At 40.7% G+C, this 17704-nt stretch overlaps 2 protein-coding genes across 4 annotated transcripts; one reads left to right on the top strand and one right to left on the bottom strand.

The window, feature by feature from the left end:
* Window positions 1–2365: 2365 nt before the first annotated feature.
* LOC129179526 (DDRGK domain-containing protein 1-like) lies at window positions 2366–11484 on the top strand. The gene is made up of 8 exons (XM_054772874.1): window positions 2366–2560; window positions 3347–3499; window positions 6626–6762; window positions 6831–6932; window positions 7010–7132; window positions 7221–7259; window positions 7334–7439; window positions 9048–11484. The coding sequence occupies exons 1-8, from the start codon at window positions 2473–2475 to the stop codon at window positions 9206–9208; spliced, it is 909 nt and encodes a 302-aa protein (XP_054628849.1). The 5' UTR covers window positions 2366–2472; the 3' UTR covers window positions 9209–11484.
* cars2 (cysteinyl-tRNA synthetase 2, mitochondrial) lies at window positions 7397–17689 on the bottom strand. 3 transcript variants are annotated; one of them, XM_054772823.1, is made up of 15 exons: window positions 17282–17689; window positions 17142–17192; window positions 16953–17070; window positions 13518–13589; window positions 13277–13382; window positions 13106–13186; window positions 11883–12012; window positions 11667–11800; window positions 11372–11439; window positions 10733–10799; window positions 10512–10650; window positions 10303–10426; window positions 10098–10196; window positions 9828–10031; window positions 7402–9763 (listed from the first exon to the last, which is right to left on the bottom strand). In XM_054772823.1, exons 1-15 carry the CDS (start codon window positions 17482–17484, stop codon window positions 9677–9679), a joined length of 1683 nt encoding a protein of 560 aa, XP_054628798.1. In that variant the 5' UTR covers window positions 17485–17689; the 3' UTR covers window positions 7402–9676. The 3 variants fall into 3 exon arrangements, with proteins under 3 accessions (XP_054628807.1, XP_054628788.1, XP_054628798.1); XM_054772832.1 differs by having other exon boundaries at window positions 7397–9763; window positions 9828–10196; window positions 17400–17689; XM_054772813.1 differs by having other exon boundaries at window positions 7399–9763; window positions 9828–10196.
* Between the last annotated feature and the right edge of the window lie 15 nt (window positions 17690–17704).

A 17704-nucleotide genomic window follows, 5' to 3' on the forward strand; every position in this document is an offset into this window, starting at 1 on the left:
AAACCTCACCATTATTTATTTTTCTTTGTGGTATGATATGAACAGTTTGTTTGCAAAAATATATCTAGTTGTTTTTTTTTTAAATCCTACTGTGGATAAATATTACCATGGATAAAAAACATATATTAAAAACATATATTAAGTATGTAAAACTGCAAATTCCTACATGATCCCCTTCCTTTCAAAACTAACCAGATAGGTCTTTGTGTCCTCTTCAGTTATTTCATTCATCGATTTGAAATCAAGGGAAAATACATTTATGTGGCTGTTTGATGCTTCAGACTTCATTTTAGGATTACATTCAGCTGATGGTTATAAGTTCTATGCATTGAGTCATAAAGGCAAAGGAAGGTTACACCCCTTAGCCAGTCCTTGTGTATGTTTCCAAAACAAGTTTATGTACTGTATATGCAGAAGAGCATTGGAGCAATGACAGTGGTGATAGCGTGTCTGTGACCGAGTGAATGTCACATGTATAATACATTACACAGTATATCCTTGAGGAGCTGCGTTAAATTCTTTGGACAGTTTTGTTGTGTTAATGACCTTTTTCATAGATTCATTGTCATTTTAACACAGTAAATCATTCATACAAAGATAACAATATCCGCTTATTGATTTTCTTTGTATTTCTGTTTATTTAGACCATCCAGGCCGCACGGTGGTCTAGTGGTTAGCACGTTGGCCAACACAGTAACAGCTTGGAGATCGGGAAGACCTGGGTCAATTCTCCCCTGGGCATTTCTGTGTGGAGTTTGCATGTTCTCCCCGTGTGCGCGTGGGTTTTCTCTGGGTACTCCGGCTTCCTCCCACATTCCAAAAACATGCAGGTGAGGTTAATTGGCGACTCTAAATTGTCCATAGATATGAATGTGAGTGTGAATGGTTGTTTGTCTATATGTGCCCTGCCATTGGCTGGCGACCAGTCCAGGGTGTACCCCGCCTGTCGCCCGAAGTCAGCTGGGATAGGCTCCAGCATGCCCCCGCGACCCTAATGAGAAAGAAGCGGTATAGAAAATGGATGGACCCATACACGCATACACGCATAATACAGACGCTGTTGTGGTGTTTGGAGTGTCCGTGATTGGATTCTCTTATATTTAACTTCTTAACTTCTTATTCTTTGAATCTTGGTTCAGATTGAAGTTGAAGGAGACGAGGTCTTTGAATTACTTTTTTGTTTTTTAAACCCTTTTCCCGCAGATGCCGTCTGATGGTTGTTGCGCTGCAGTCGGCACCAGTAAGGGCCTTACTTTGGGTGGCCCATCAAGACCACCCTGTGTCTTGATGGACAGCCAATCGGATCCTCCGGCCCAGCGCAGGCGTGAGTCTACCACTTGACTTTTTTGTTCCATAATGCTCAGGATCTTTAAAAAACTTAGAATGACTGATTTACTGCACCCAACCTCAGCAGCAATGGACGCTGCGAGAGGCCTTACTTATGCAGCTCGACAATCCGACCACGTTCAAAAAGAGAAAGTTGCTTAGCTTTAGCCATCAGGAGGGCATGACAGTGTGAATGCCTGACACAAAATGACAATTTTGAGCAGATTTTGGCTTTTATAGCCTGTGGTCTTAAACTTTTGATCATGTGATAAACAACCTATTTCAGTTTTTTTGTTTGTTTGTTTAAAGTTCCAAATGTTTTTTGTCTCATTCGCCCTTCTTTCTTTTGCATATTGTATGTGCAAAATGCAACTGGTCTTAAGATTTTGACCAGGAGTGTATGTATAATATATATATGAATATATATATATATATATATATATATATATATATATATATATCCATACGCCCACACACACCTATATGTATATATACATAAATATATACATTAAGATGCAGAAATGCATGCATATAACCAAGGGGAAAATTTGCGTCTTGTGGTATTAATCATGATATGATTGAAAAAAAAAGCCAAAATAAAGAAAAGTTCAGGTTTGACAATTTGCAATGCTTTTTTTCATTTCCAACATTGATATATAAGTAGAAAAATGTGATATTGACAATATAGGCAAGTAGATGTATAAACTGTTTTCACATTGTAAATATTTTTTTAAATTGTAAACATTTTTTTATATTAACATTGTTTTATATTAAAACATATGTTATTACTCTCCTTAAAACAGTAGAAACCATCGTGGATGAAAAAAAAATGGCTTAGCACTACATACTGCTGTCCACTGCAAAGGACTCTGCATAAAACAGAAATGTAAGCATTTTCATTTCATGGATTATAACCAGTATGGTGAATAAAATTTAAAAAATGTATTAAAAAAAGGTAACGTTTATTATTTTACCGCCAAATTGATAGGGGGTAGTAATGAGCTAAAATCTGGCAAGTAAAACCACAGAAGAAGAAACTTGTCAGCTGCTGACGTAAAGGCTAAAAAGAAACAACATGCGAGGTTGATTTTATGTATACACGCATGATACAATCGTTTTGAAGGTGTATAAAACTGTAAAGCGGCCATGGATGTAGAACTATATTTGATAGCTGCTTCCATCCTCGCGGTCCTGATATTTTTCGCTGTGAAGTTGCGGAAAAAGACGCAGGAAGGTAAGTAGTAGCTACCTACCCGACCGTTAGCATAACACAACACGATACGGTAGAGTATACGATTGACTTTTGCCAAGATAACCTTGCAAGATGTGAAATAGTGGACACTTGTCTGCACATTTATGCTTGAAAGTCATTGGCTGTCAAGTCTTTACCCACGACCTAAGTTTAGCGAATGTGTTTTAGGCTACGTCAGCAAACTGTCAGCAGAACTTCCATAATGGAAACTCCAATTTGCCAACAGTCAGCTGACGTCATTGGATATCATAAATACCTCACACGTACATGTTACTTTTCTAGGTACGAATAAAATTTCATTGATATACAGCATTCCCCGCGACCCTAATGAGGGTATAGAAAATGAATGTCTGGATGATAATATTGTGAATGTTGCTGTCATGATGGCCGGGGATGGGCTGGTGTGGTCAATCCTCCATCATTAATGTCGACACCAAGAGAAGTGTCACTATTGGATCGAAACTAGCATGATGAGCGATACTGTTAGGTTTTGTTCTGTATTTATTTTCTGAAATATCTGTTTTTGTTGCGTTGACACGCATTCACACAATTAATACCCTTAATAATGCTCAGTTGAGACTGTCTTTCTGACAAACAAAAACAAACAAAAGCATGATGCTTTGCAGTTCTATGCCACAGCAAGCGGCAACCACAACAATAATCATTAATTTAATGCACCTTTTAGCAACACAATATTGCAAACTGGAAAAGGGTTAAGAAACAAGGTACCCTTATTTGTTAACTGCTCTTTCTCAATTCTCCACACAGCTGATAGAGAGAATGAGCAAGCTGTTGTCAGAGCTGCAGGTGTTCGCCATCGTGCAGTTGTGGAGGAGCGAGGCGCTGGAATGCCTCGTAGGAGGAGAAACCTTGCAGCAGTGATGGCCAACAGGCGACCACAGAGGGAAGCAGAGGAGCTCGGTAAATGGTCACATTGTAGCTCACTCTTAAAATTATGCAGCAACATTACCGACATCATGAAGACTTAAAATCTGTAAAAACTAGAATACTACTCGGTAGAGTGCAGACCTCCACCGTGTCTGAACTATCCTAATGTGGTTGTACACCGGGGGTGCCCGTTATGTTGATCGCAAGCTACCGGTAGGTCGCCAAGGTAGTTTGGGTCGATCGCGTGAATGTCCCTTTGCAGATGTCATATGACATACAGACCCTTTCCAAAAAATTAGAATGTCATGGAAAAGTTGTTTCATTTCCATAATTCCATTCAAAAAGTTAAACTTTCATAGATTATAGATTCAGGGCCCACAATTTAAACGATTTCAAGTATTTATTTGTTTATTTTTACATAATTTGGGCTTCCAGCTCATTAAACCCACGAAAACAGGAATTCAAAAAATTAGAATACTGTGAAGAAATCAGCCCAAATTTTGCAGGGCATGAGTGTTTTAAACTGAGTGTCACACACTAATCATCTACTAAAGTCAAATCACCTGCACAGGCTTCCCCAGGTGTCATTAAATTGCTTCAGTTTGGTTCAATTGTCTCATTTCGGTTCAATATGGGGAAGACTGCAGACATGACAACTGGCCAGAAGACCATCATTGATACCCTCCATAGGATGGGTAAGCCACAAAAGTTCATAGCTAAGGAGGCAGGTTGTTCACAGAGTGCTGTGTCCAAGCATATTAATGGAAAGTCTAGAGGAAGGGCAAAATGTGGCAGGAGAAGATGCACCAGCAAAAGAGATGACCGTGGGCTTCAGCGGATTATCAAACAGGGAAGATTCAAGAATCTGGCAGAGATCCAGAAAGAGTGGAATGAGGCATTCAGACGCATCCGGGAGATGGGCTACAACTGTCGGGTTCCTCGGGTCAAGCCACTTCTGAACCTGAGCCAACGTAGGAAGCGTCTCCACTGGGCCAAGGAGAAGGAGGACTGGACTGTTGGCCAGTGGTCCAAGGTCCTCTTTTCCCATGAAAGTAAAGTGTGCCTTTCATTTGGGAATCACGGTCCAAGGGTTTGGAGGAAGACGGGTGAGGAACAGAACCCAAGCTGCCTGAGGTCCAGTGTGAAATATCCACAGTCCGTCATGATTTGGGGTGCAATGTCCGGTGCAGGTGTTGGTAAACTCTGCTTTCTTAAATCCAAGGTCACCGCAACAGTCTACCAGAATGTTTTAGAGGACTTCATGATTCCTTCTGCTGAGGATCTGTATGGAGATGCAGATTTCATCTTCCAGCAGGACCTGGCCCCTGCCCATCCCGCCAGAAGCACCAAAACCTGGTTTGATGCCCATGCCATCACAGTGCTTGACTGGCCAGCCAACTCACCGGACCTAAACCCCATTGAGAATCTAAGGCACCAGACCCAACAACAAAGAAGAGCTGACAGCAAGCATCAAGGAAATCTGGGCTTCCATAACTCCCACGCAATGCCACAGGCTGATTGCTTCAATGCCACGTGGCATCGAGGCAGTGATTAAGGCAAAGGGATTCCCAACCAAGTATTGAAGATTGACATATCATTTTGAAAGTACCATATTGTGATTGATTTGATGTGATCCTAATTTCTTTCTTTTTTTTCCTGCAAAAACTGAGAAGTAAATGGTGATTTCTTCACAGTATTCTAATTTTTTGAATTCCTGTTTTCGTGGGTTTTATGAGCTGGAAGCCCAAATTACGTACAAATAAACACTTGAAATTGTTTAAATTGTGGGCCCTGAATCTATAATCTATGAAAGTTTAACTTTTTGAATGGAATTATGGAAATTAAACAACTTTTCCATGACATTCTAATTTTTTGGAAAGGGTCTGTATATCATTCAGCTATCATTAAGCGCCCCTCCTGATTTGCTTTTCCCCCCCACCCCACGGTGTTTCAATCTACACACAGAGATGCTACTTTCATCTTTATTATTCTGATTACAGCTAAACTAACTCAGCGGTAAGATTTACCAGTTAGATTTTATATATGTTATATGTTTTATAGAAAGAGGTAGATCATTTTGACTTGTTACTTGCATGCTGAAGAAGTGCGTGCATCCTTGATATACATGTATAACTTATATACTGTAAATACGTACTCATATTAGGTAGATCTTTGGTCAGCTCGCAGGCTGAAAAAGTGTGAGCACCCTGGTCATGAATACATTTGGTTTGCCATAAATAGATTGCTGTTACTCTTTCTTTTATGTATTTTTTAGATTTGGCGCTACTTGTTCACTCATAAACACATTATGATGGGACTCTTGTCATCATTACAACTGCATACAGTAGATAGCATCGTAACTCTGCTTCTTAACACACCTCATACGCACCTGGTCTGCCAAAGAATAAGAAGACGTTACAGGAGGAATCAGTATTGCCAGCTCAGCAACTTTGTCGCTATATGTAGCGAGCAGTCAGACCCCTCTAGATTGCTAGATAAAAGGGACATTTGACAAATCTTGTTCTGGTCTTATTGGACGCTTAATACAAAAGCATTGATCAGCCTTCACAATGAGCAGTGGGCCTTGTTGCTACACACTTACATGGAGCTCAGGAAACATTGTTTTTTATTAATCAACCGTGTGTGTTATAAGGCGCGTGCACTCCGAATAAAATGAACACCCGTAAATCATTATCTTCATGATGTGTTGTTAAATAAGGTTTAACAACATGAGACAATGTCAAACATTTCTTATGCCACAAACCAAAAAGCTCTGTTTTACCCGTCCACACACATACACTGAGCGGAGATTTTTGAAAATCTCCACCCTGGTCTCTTTTTTTTTCAAAAGGACAACATCCTACATTTGCATATGGGCAAGAGGCCAAAATGCATAGAAAAATTATTATTTTTTTAAGATATCAATATTCGTGTGGACATGGCGTTAGGCACACCCCGGCTGCTCCGTCTTGTGCCAAAACAATTGACAAAAGAGAGTTAAATTGCATTTCTAAACATGTTTTGCCGTTGTCTCTCCCACAGCGTCTTTTAAAACTTACATGCACATGCGTCATGCCATGTTATGTACATTTAATTATCATAATCCTCCAACGTCCTTGTTCGAGAAAATAAATATTTAAAAATCTGTGGGGATCTCAGAAGAGGAGCGAGAAGAGCAGCAGCAGGGGGAAGAGGAAGATGAGCCAGAACCACAGACCTTTCAGCCAAGTGCAAAAATTGGGGCTAAAAAGCAAAAGAAGCTGGAGGAGAAACAGGCCAAGAAAGCCCAGAGAGAGGTAAGAGACTGAGGCTGTAGTAACACTTCCTCTAAGTGTATTCAAAACTACTTCTCTTATACCTTCAGGCAGAGATGGAGGAGCGTGAAGAAAGGAGGAGGATGCAGGAACTAAGAGAGCAGGAGAGACAGCAGCAGGAGGAGAAAGAGAGACTGCTGGAAGAGAAACAGGTCTCAGTTTATTATTTTTAGGTTCTGTTTTCTTCCCTCTTCATCTGTGTATGAACACCTCATTGATGTTTAATCAGGAGGAGGAGCAGCGGCGGGCCAAAGAAGAGCAGGAGAGACGAGAGGAGGAGGAGTACCTAAGGCTCAAAGCCTCTTTTGTAGTAGAAGACCAGGGCGAGGAGGAAGAGCTCTCTGAAGACCAGGTATTGTCACTTTGGATATGAGATCCCACTCAACATATCTTGATTTTTCAAATAATTACAACACAACATTTGTGGTTTTATCTTCCAGTCACGCAACCTACTCCAAGAATTCATACATTACATAGAGGTAATGTCACACAATCCAATTTTTATTGAAAGATAATATGTACTGTGTTTCAACGGTATCACTGTGTCCACCAGAGCTCTAAAGTTGTTCTACTAGAAGACTTAGCCTCTCATTTTGGGATGAGAACACAGGATGCCATTGGTAGACTGCAGGATCTGCTAGCAGAAGGCTCTCTCACAGGTTTGTAACAATCCATCTTCAGGATAACAAGGAAAAATTTCAAGAATTTACATTTTGCTGTGTTGGATCTTAAGGAGGTTCTAAGTAGGGCTTCAAAATGCAAAAAGAAGAAATGGGAGTGAGACGGAAAAAAATTTGAGTATACAATTTATTGCAAACAACCATGAAACGACAACATGAAATACAGTTTATCAACTGATCAAAAGTTTAAGACCACAGCCTTTAAAAGCCCAAATCATGGCAAAAAATGTGGAGTCAGGTATTCACAATGTCATGATCTCTTGATGGCAAAGGCAAAAAAGCTTTCTCTCTGAATGCGGTTGGGTTATTGAGCTGTATAAGGAAAGCCTTTCGCAGTTGCTGAGGTTGGATGCAGTAAGAGAGATTTTAAACTTTCTTAAAAGCTCATCAGCATTATGGAACAAAAAAATCCAGTGGTAGACCCCAAAAAATGTCACCGGCTCTGAGTCGCAGCATTTGATTGGCTGTCCGTCAGGACATGGGACCATCCTGGGCCCAGTGGTTTTAAAAGAACAAAAAACATCTCCAAAGGCCTCGTGTCCTTCAAGGCCACAAAATTGCCCGTTTGGAATTTGCCTGAGAGCAAATAAAAATGGGACATAGAAAGGTGGGAGAAGGTTTTATTTTCTGATGAGAAAAAATGTAACCTTGACAGTCCTCATGGCTTCCAACATTAGTGACACGACAAGGAGACCCCACGAGATGTTTTCCACAAGCCACAGTGGCAGGCGCGCCATCATGATCTGGAGTGCTTTTTCCTTCAATGGAGTGGAGCTTCAGGTTGCGCAGGGGGCGTCAAATGGCAGCTGGCTGTGGAGATGTTGCAGGGAGCATCTGTGTGGTAATGACTAGCTTTTTCAACAGGACAACGCTGCAGTTTACAATGCCCGCCTTCCAGAGGAATAACATCATTCTTTTGGACCATCCTGTGTGTTCCCCTGTTCTAAATCCAATTGAGAACATTTGGGGATGGATGGCATGGGAAGGTTACAAAAATGGACATCAGTATGGTTGCAATAAATTGCTTACTCAAAATAAATTTGTCTCAATCCCATTTTTTCTTTTTGCCTTTTGAGGCTCTACCTAGAACCTTCTTAGGATCCAACTGTGTAAAAATGTAAATTCTTTTGCAATTTCAATTGCAATTTTTCCACTGGTCTTAAAATGTTGATCAGGAGTGTATAAATGATAAATATTAATATTGTTGCATTATGTGTGCATTCCTTACAAAGATATTTTGTTGAGGCAGTGCTATTTATTGACCAATGCAGCCAGACACACCTGAGCAACATAACACACAGTCTGTCACACGTTGCAATATTTTTGCTCACATGAAAAATGGCTGTGATCAAACAAAAGGTGCTATTTTCTAAGTTGTGCATCAGATCCAGATGTAAATACCTGGAAATACAAGCTAAAATGTCGGTGTCTGGTCTCATATTCATCTTTTGATGTCAAAACCAGATGTTTTCAGTCTACAGAAAAAAAATGAATTGGCCTTACTATTCCAATACTTCTGGAGAGCACTGTAAATATATCTACGGTATACAATTAACAGATAATAATCATAGCATATTTTTTTTCCAGGGGTAATTGATGACAGGGGGAAGTTCATTTCCATCACTCCAGCGGAACTGGATTCTGTGGCTCAGTTCATAAAACAAAGAGGCAGGGTTTCCATCACGGTGCTGGCCAAGGCCAGTAACTCTTTGATCAATCTGACTCCAGTGATCCGTAGCACAACCTGAGAACAGGACTTGATCTGCTGCTGAATATTCGATTGGTCTACAGTGATCTCACACCTTTGTGCAGGGCTTGAGCAGAGTTTTATGTTTAAATCAGTTCTGTGGTTTGTTAGCGCCACTGTCTTTGTCTTACCTAAAAAGAGCAACATTTTCCTGAAGCTGCACAAGGTACAGTATCATGGACCTTCTAGCCCAACCTTGTTGCTGTCATGCAACTTAACCCTTTCAATTATTCCTCAAGACTTAATGCAATGTACCAAACATTTGTCAAAAAGATTTTGGCCATCGCAGCCTTTCTTTTTGGAGAGATTTTCAGGACATATCATTTTTTTAAATTAAAAAAACAAGAGTCCAGTTTCATGTGCTCCTTTAGGAGTACTTTTTTGTCTTCTAATTTCTTGATGTTCTTGCTCAGTAAAGACATTTTTTCTTTCTTTAATCACATCATTTGAGTCCATTCAGGCACCATTTTCAGACAGGTGTCTGCTGCATTTCATCCTGTGATTTCTGATCCTCTTTTCCCTTCGTTAACTCCCATGTGGAGGTGGCTCCTCGATCCTGAAAGCACAAGAACAGTCCATCAGTGTAACCATATCTGGGTTGCAACTACCTGGTCCCTCACCTTTATAAGCACGCCAAGAGGTGCCAGGTTATTCCTTAGATCATCACTGGCTTTAAGGAGGGGGATTCTTTCTGGATAAAGTGCTGGCTTCTTGGAAGTAGTCGTTTGTTGGGCGAGAGCAAATGCTCTGACTTCACTTCGGAATTGAGTCAGTTGATCGACGACAGCCTGGAGGCTTCCAGAGTGGCTCATCACCTCAGTCTCCTGCATGTACAGTACAGACGTGTATATGACTCCTGTTGTATTGGTTGGTTCCATGTGCATGCTTACCTTGCTGTGAAACGGTTCAATCCCAAACACGTCCAAGATGTCTCTGATATAGGCCGTCATGGCTCCAAACACTGCTGGACTTCTATCTGCTCCAGCAGACTGAGACAAAACAGTCAATATGTCAGTGAAATTAGCTGCTGTGATGTCTGTCATGTACGCCGAGTACTACTTAAGCTTATGTAAGAATTAGTGTGTAAGATGTTACAGAGGAAATGGGCTGTAGCTGGCAGTTTCCATGGTAAACCAAATCCATGATGGCACTCATAGCTCGAGGGGTGTCAAAGTCATCAGCCAGAGCGGCTGTCACGTGAGCTTTTGTCTGAGCCAACCTGACGTGAAGAAAGATCAGACAGAAATGTCATGGAATCACAGCAAATTACAAAGTCCTTCCATAAAATGAAAAAACAAAACCACCTCTCCCAGAGAAACGCATCCTGCACTGGCAAACACTGCAGCTGGCCCTTCATGTACGACTGAGCATCACTAAAGAAGTTAGAGATTGTTGCCAGGGAGATCCGAGCTTCCGACATGCTGCTGTTGCTGTAGTCAATAGCTATGAAGACATTACAGAGCAGCCTCTTAACACCAAGCTGCAGCAATAAGCATGTTCCGTGTTGTGTACAGGTGGAACAAACCTGATCTATATTTGGTCAAGAGGCAGAACATCCGGAACTCATTGGCTGAGTGAGACTGTAGGAAGTCCTATGGAATGAAAACTAAATATTTATCACACCCATGACAGTAAGGAATCTTACACAGTGGAGAAAATAAGTAGTTGATCTCCTGCTGATTTTGTAAACTTAACCCATCACAAGAAGATGAAAAGTCTAGAACTTTTATGTTATTGTGAAAACATTAAATAAAGGTTGTAAATTATTATGTATTTGATCATCGAGGGAAAGGCTTCTTGAGACGTCATCTGTACTTCATCTCTCCACCACCATATGCAAGTCCTGTCACAGGGCGCAGTTGTCGACCTTTGGCGAGAAAATTATTATTGGCAAATAATTAAAAAATGGAAGAAATACAAGCTACCAGTCTAGCTCCCTTGCTTTGGAGCTCAATGGAAGATTTCACCTGGTGGGGTAAAGAGGATTCTGAGAAAGGTGATTTGCAAAATCAGCAATACTTATTTTCTCCATTGTATGCAAGCAAGGTGGGAGATGGTGAATTGGATGAATGCTGAGTCAGAAATGTTGAAAGGTCTACTCTGTAAATGATCAACCAAATGTGTAGTATTCAATCAGTTTTTTCAGGATGATGATGCAAGTTACCTTGATGGTGATGTAGTTCTTCAGAGATTTAGACATTTTCTCTGCACTGCCTTTGAGATGTAAATGTCCTAAACAGAGTAAAATGCATTTTTTGTGACAGCGCATTTTTTTTAAAACCTGTCTTGTTTAGTATTTATGATTAGTATGCACGTCTTTTAGTACCAGATCAGATCTGTATTGCAATGAGAGGACTCTTAACACAGAGGTACGTATGTCACACAAGAGCCACGAGGGACACAATAGAAATGGCACAAATCCCAGACCACTGACTGACTGGGTGTGTTGTATGAGTTACCTGAGTGCAAGAAGTAATTGGACCACTGGTCACACTGATGATAGGCTTCACTCTGTGCCACCTCATTTTCATGGTGAGGGAAGGCCAGGTCCACACCTCCTGAGTGGATATCCAGCTGACTCCCAAACACAGAGCTGGAATCAACCCAGAGGTCAGATGACGTGTAAGACGCAACAAAAAATTGCACTATGCAAACATCCCGTTTGGAATACAAACCTTGCTATGGTAGAACACTCTATATGCCACCCTGGTCTTCCTGGGCCCCATGGAGATTCCCAGTAGGGTTGGTGTGGTTTAGCTCGCTTCCACAGAGCAAAGTCCCGCACGTCTTTTTTCCCGGAACTGCCTGAAAAATCATGCAGTTAAATCCTTATTTAATATTGAATACAGCTCATGTACATTTGCATGACAATTGTGCACTCTTGCACAATCACATCAAATCCAATACAAGAGCTAAATCAAAACAATACGCAACATGAGCATTCTGCACAGTGCATACCTCACTTTTGTCATTACTGCATCAGCTGCAAGTTAGCAATATGCCAGAACCACAAAATTCAAATGTTGGCCAATTGTAGACAAGTACTGCATTTCGTAATTACCCCAGTACAATATAAGGCTGTGTTGGCTATGCACAATATTTAGCCTAAACTTGGGCTGCGGCTGTGTCGCAATTTGTACTTAAACTTATTCTTTTGAGTGTAAAAGTGCGTTCACACTGCAAAGTATACCAAAATGTAGTGTACTGTCAGTACCAGGATGTTGCACTCAAAGCGGACAAAATGGTGAGTGCGCAGTGCTAATTTGAAATCACGCCAGCCAGAAAGTAGTGAACAAATATTGCAATCGTCATTTCCGGTAAGCGCGCAACGACCTTAGTCTATTTGGGACAGCGCTACACTCTCAAAATTTGCACACTTCGCAAGTGCAGCGTACCTGTTGAGGTGTACTGACAAAAGAATTTGAATTTGACAGTGTCTGAGTTTGCACACTGATGTGCTTACAGTTACAGTCCTTTGAGTGCATTTGTACTAATGTGTGGCAAAATGCAGTGCACCATCGGTACCTAGATGTTGCACTCAAAACAGCCAAGAGTGTGCAGAGCTGGACATGTACCACCCTCAATAGAGACCATCTGGGCTATGTAGACGACTAAAAAAAAAAGCGACGGCGTAATTGGCCCCTAATTTGAGGCAGGGGATACATGCAAGCGAGAAAAAGTAATAATTTCATTTTTAATTACTGTATAATGAAGAAGTAAGAAAAACAGCGGCCAGGTATTTTATCAGGCGATCCAAATATTGGTCATGTGTTGCAATTCACCAGTAAAAAGGTGAGAAAATAAGACTGAAGGGAGTGAAAGGCTTTATTCCAGTATCCAGTGTCCTTTATAATAAAACTTGGAAAATACGGTAATTTGGGATCTTTCCTCCCCTTACCAGATTCTTCCTGAGAATCCACAGCTCCACCAAACTTGCCGTAGCGTTGCCCAATGGCCTGGATATCAAAGTACACATCACCTACAGACAAAAAGACAACAGATGTTTCCGAGGGGGACAAAAAAAAAAAGATGTGGACGCAGCAGTGAAGAGAACATTCTTAATACTCACCTTCTTTGGTGGCATAAGCTTTTCCGTGCTCGATAATCCTCTGGATGAACGCCACAATTTGTGGTACATTCTCAGTGACTCTTATATACGCTGCAGGAGGAATCACCTATAAAAAAACAAGATACATTTAAAACCATGTTTATAGACAAAGACAACAATTGTTTTTTTCAGATATTTTTGTGTCAAATTCTCTGTCAATGGGATACATTTTTACTGGGATTTGCTTTTGATTGACATGCACCTTCAATGACATCATGTCCTTCTTAAATTCCTCTTCATACATTCTGGCGATGATGGTGGGAGAGATATTCTCCTAGAAACACATTTTTGGGATATTTTATAAAACAACAAAATAAAAAAAGACAACAATACCCATAGATAGAGACTGTGTCTCAGATCGAATACTTCCGTCAGCGCACTTCAGTAGCCACAGTACCTCACAAAAGCGAGTACACCTCTCACGTCTGCAAATATTTTATTACATCTTTTTATGGGACAACTCAAAATAAATGATACGTTGATGTAGGGCTGGGCGATATGACCTCAAATCAATATCACGATAAATTGGGCAGTTTTACCTCGATAGCGATAAATGCACGATAAATCCCCGACCGCTATACATCTTTGCCATCTGAAAATAATTGCAGGAAATGCAAATTAACTGCTTTTTGTTGATTTACTGACCAACTGGCACACATTACTTTCAATGAAATATAATGCACGTAATGGGACGTACCTATTCTGAAAAAACGTGCAAAAAGTGCCAACAATGCTCCATTTACATAATGTGCTTTGGCTTGTTACGACAGTTTTTATACTCGCTTTGCATTTCGTGTTCTTTTGCTCAACATTATCTTTGTGGAACCCAAAATAAATCTCCCTGGGACTGCGGTCCACAAATATGAATATATCGTACATACCCTGGCATACTACATCCTGTACACACATGTACTAAGCTACACAAAGTCACATAACATGACTGACATCACGTTTCATACAATTACATTTTACTAATGGCCACTTATCACACTGCACAAGAACAGCGTTGATATCAACCCAACCTACCACAACCATGTCAGATAATATATTCCAATAATACCATTTAAAAATATAGTGACTTTCTAATTTTTCTAACAATTCTATTCAATTCCAGACATTCCATTGCCATGTTATTTTCCTATATGTGTGTGCCCTGTTGGCTGTAGAAACTGGATAGATAACATCATCAAAATAATCATTTACACAAAGAAAAGAGAATTTCACATGTGACCATTTATTCGTGACATCAAATAAAGCATGGAATCTTTAAAAACTGCTACCAACAGCCAACTAATCATGGTTTCCTATAGAGACGCGTGTATGTTTTTATTTTCTGCTAATTTTACACAATTGGCCTGATGTGCTTTCTTTTTATTTTTTTAAAGGCTTTAAAAATCCATATATTTAAAATCAACTATTTGTGTTATTAGGTATGATGCATACAGACAGAAAAAAAGCGTTTTTTGCACATAAGTTTGAAAGCACTATAGTACGTCACAGAGCAGTCATCTTTCCCGCAGTGTTCCAGTATCCAACTGATAACATAGCCAGTTAGCTACGTCTGTGAGTACAGCTTGTACTTCTGAGATGTCATCGCGCGTCAATGCAAGTTGCTGATGTAACCCAAGAAAAACAAATAGACTTGTAGTTTTGTATACAGATGCGCCAAAATGTTCCTCTACTTTGATTCACTTTATATGAACTTATTTCAGGAGCAAAATGTGAATGAAAGGGTTGAAAAATCTATTTCAGTCTATTTCTAGGTGCACATGCGAGTGAAATGCTGGCACTGTACAGCCACTTCTTCATTTGAACCATCAGCCGTTCCCTTATCGTCCGTTTCCTTTCTTGTTCAGGCTGGATGGGTGGAGTCACGTGACTACACACGCTGTACCTCGTCTTAAAGGGGAACCAACATAGCACACCAGCACAAACAGTCAAAACAGACAAAAAAAAGACGTGGGCAAAATGACGGTGGTTATCGTGCTAAATTTCGGTAACGGTAAATTTTTGGTTTATCGCCCAGGCCTATGTTGATGCAATGTAGTGAACAGCTTGGATAACAGTGTAAATTTACTTTCTCCTCAAAATAAGTCAACACACAACCATTAATGTCTAAACCTCAGTGTGGCCCGTTCTGTGTGGCCACTATGCTGGAGCTCAGTTCAAGGAACATGCCATGTTGAACTTCCAATGACCAGTATGAGACAGGACAAGAGTGACAACACCAAATGTAAAGCATCTGCTCCCCATTGGCCCCCGGAGAATTTGAAGCTCTAAACAGTCACATGACAACGGAAAGGGAAAATGGCTAATCGGGCCCGATTTGGACATGTCCCACTTCTGGGTGTACAAAATTTTGTTGCCAACAGTTTAGACGTTAATGGTTGTGTGGCGAGTTATTTTGAGGGGACAGCAAATTTACAGTTATCCAAACTGTACACTGACTACTTTACATTGTATCAAAGTGTAATTTCTTTTATGTTGTGCCAAAATGGGCAGCGCCCATGAAGGACATCTTGGCTACGTCGTGGAAGGGGAGGGACAAACTTGAGTGGTTGCAATCAACAATTAATAAGGAGAAAAGAGTAAGTAACATTGTGACTAGTAAGTGTGCAATGACAGTAATCACTACACTGTGAAAAACATATGAAAGTGTACTGACGTAAGTCTCCAATTTGTGACACAGCCAATTTGTGAGGGTACAAATTTTGACTGAACTACTTCACGTATGCTGTCTTGATTCTGAAAATACATTTTTAAACTGGTTAACGCACTACTTGAGTCTGAACACACAACAGCTTTCTTTGGCATTCGGTGTTCCCTCGTTTATCGTGGGGGGATAGGTTCCCAAAATAGCCCGCAATAAGTGAAATTCGCAAAGTAGCCAACTTCATTTTTTTCCCAATTATACACGTTTCAAGGCTGTAAAACCACTCACCATACACTTTATACACTTTTATAGACAGGCAATAACATTTTCTCTCTTATTTAAACACTCTCAAAAAAGTTCAAACATTCGTTTGAATTTTAATGATCGACCTACAGGCAGGACACAAGAAACTATTAAGTCACTCGGGCATATTTCACTCCTGTGACCATGCCTTTTTGTCCTGGCGCCGTTCCGCTGCACTTTAGCGACTTTGTATCCTTGTTAAAACATACTGGTGCAGACGAACCGAAGATTCATTTACAGTACAAGATAGCAAGCAAGCAAGCTTGCAATGACACAGGAGACATGGCAGGGCGGCACGAAGGAGATTGATTGATAATGGTCTACAGCCAATCGGAACGCAGAAAACGATGGGCGGTGCAGACAGACGAGCGAGGGAGGAAGAGACACTGAACTTCCCACAATGCAATTCTCCTTAAAGGGCCAGGCTCGCTCTGTAACAGCGTTCATATGCTGTAATAAAAAAAGCACAAAAAAAATCAGCGAAACAGCAAATCCGCGAAAGGTGAACAGGGATAGAGCGCGGGAACACTGTACTTTCTCCAACCCAATTTATTGCTAGATAAATTGCCGTTAATTCCCCTATAAACATCACTGCACAGTCCTCATTTTTAGTGCAGCATCCAGGTAGTGACAATGCACTGCAGCCTTACAGTACATCATTAAAGCAAACTGGTGCCTCACCTCCCATCCTCTTTTGATGATTTTGTCATCGATGTCTGTGATTACCATAGCATGGATGACCGTGATGCCAAACAACCTGGACAAAATCCTCTGCAGGACATCAAACCTGACGTAGGAACTGTGAGGAGAAAGGGTTATGAAGCACAAAGACTGGCAAAATCATTGTGCATATCTGTGTCTAATATTTACCATGCATGACCAAGGTGGGCATGGTCATACACGGTGGGTCCACAGCTGTACCTGGGGTATAAACACAAGCACGTATTGCGTGACTTTTGCACGTTACTTGAAATATTTACACTGTATGCATCAATGAACCTGTTCAATACCAAGTGGCTATTCCCTCCCGAGCCAGAATCAGAGGCTCTTTCTGTTTGGTGAGGCTGTTGAAAGTCTTTAAACCGGTGTCAAATCCCGAAGGCATGACCCACGTCCTCTCACACGCACCTCTGCTGCAGGATCCATGGAAATTGTTGATTATATTGAGTCCTTCGGTTCGCCATAAAAACGACTTCACTGTGCTTCTCCACATGCTGTGACCTAGAAAACCAGCGTAGCACACTGGGTGATGCTAAAAGTTTGTCTTTAGGACAAGGCTGGGTTCCGAAAGGATATTCATTATTCGTAAACAAAACGTCATAAAAACAACTAAATACACACACATATACACATGCACACAATATTTCAGGACTAAAACAGATCACCAAGCATAAGAGACGGAAATACCCATGTGTACGGTGTCTTCACGCGAT

This window comes from Dunckerocampus dactyliophorus, chromosome 1 (genome assembly GCF_027744805.1).
Source record: "Dunckerocampus dactyliophorus isolate RoL2022-P2 chromosome 1, RoL_Ddac_1.1, whole genome shotgun sequence".
Classification (NCBI taxonomy): domain Eukaryota; kingdom Metazoa; phylum Chordata; class Actinopteri; order Syngnathiformes; family Syngnathidae; genus Dunckerocampus; species Dunckerocampus dactyliophorus.

Excerpts from the sequence above, each read along its gene's own strand:
- LOC129179526 (XM_054772874.1), top strand. The coding sequence starts at position 2,473 with ATGGATGTAGAACTATATTTGATAGCTGCTTCCATCCTCGCGGTCCTG. Across the intron at positions 3,500-6,625 it reads GAGGGAAGCAGAGGAGCTCG|AAGAGGAGCGAGAAGAGCAG; the intron begins GTAAATGGTCAC and ends TGGGGATCTCAG. Across the intron at positions 7,260-7,333 it reads AATTCATACATTACATAGAG|AGCTCTAAAGTTGTTCTACT; the intron begins GTAATGTCACAC and ends TGTGTCCACCAG.
- cars2 (XM_054772813.1), bottom strand. The coding sequence starts at position 17,484 with ATGTGGAGAAGCACAGTGAAGTCGTTTTTATGGCGAACCGAAGGACTC. Across the intron at positions 13,383-13,517 it reads AGGACATGATGTCATTGAAG|GTGATTCCTCCTGCAGCGTA; the intron begins GTGCATGTCAAT and ends GTTTTTTTATAG. Across the intron at positions 10,197-10,302 it reads AGCTACAGCCCATTTCCTCT|TCTGCTGGAGCAGATAGAAG; the intron begins GTAACATCTTAC and ends GTTTTGTCTCAG.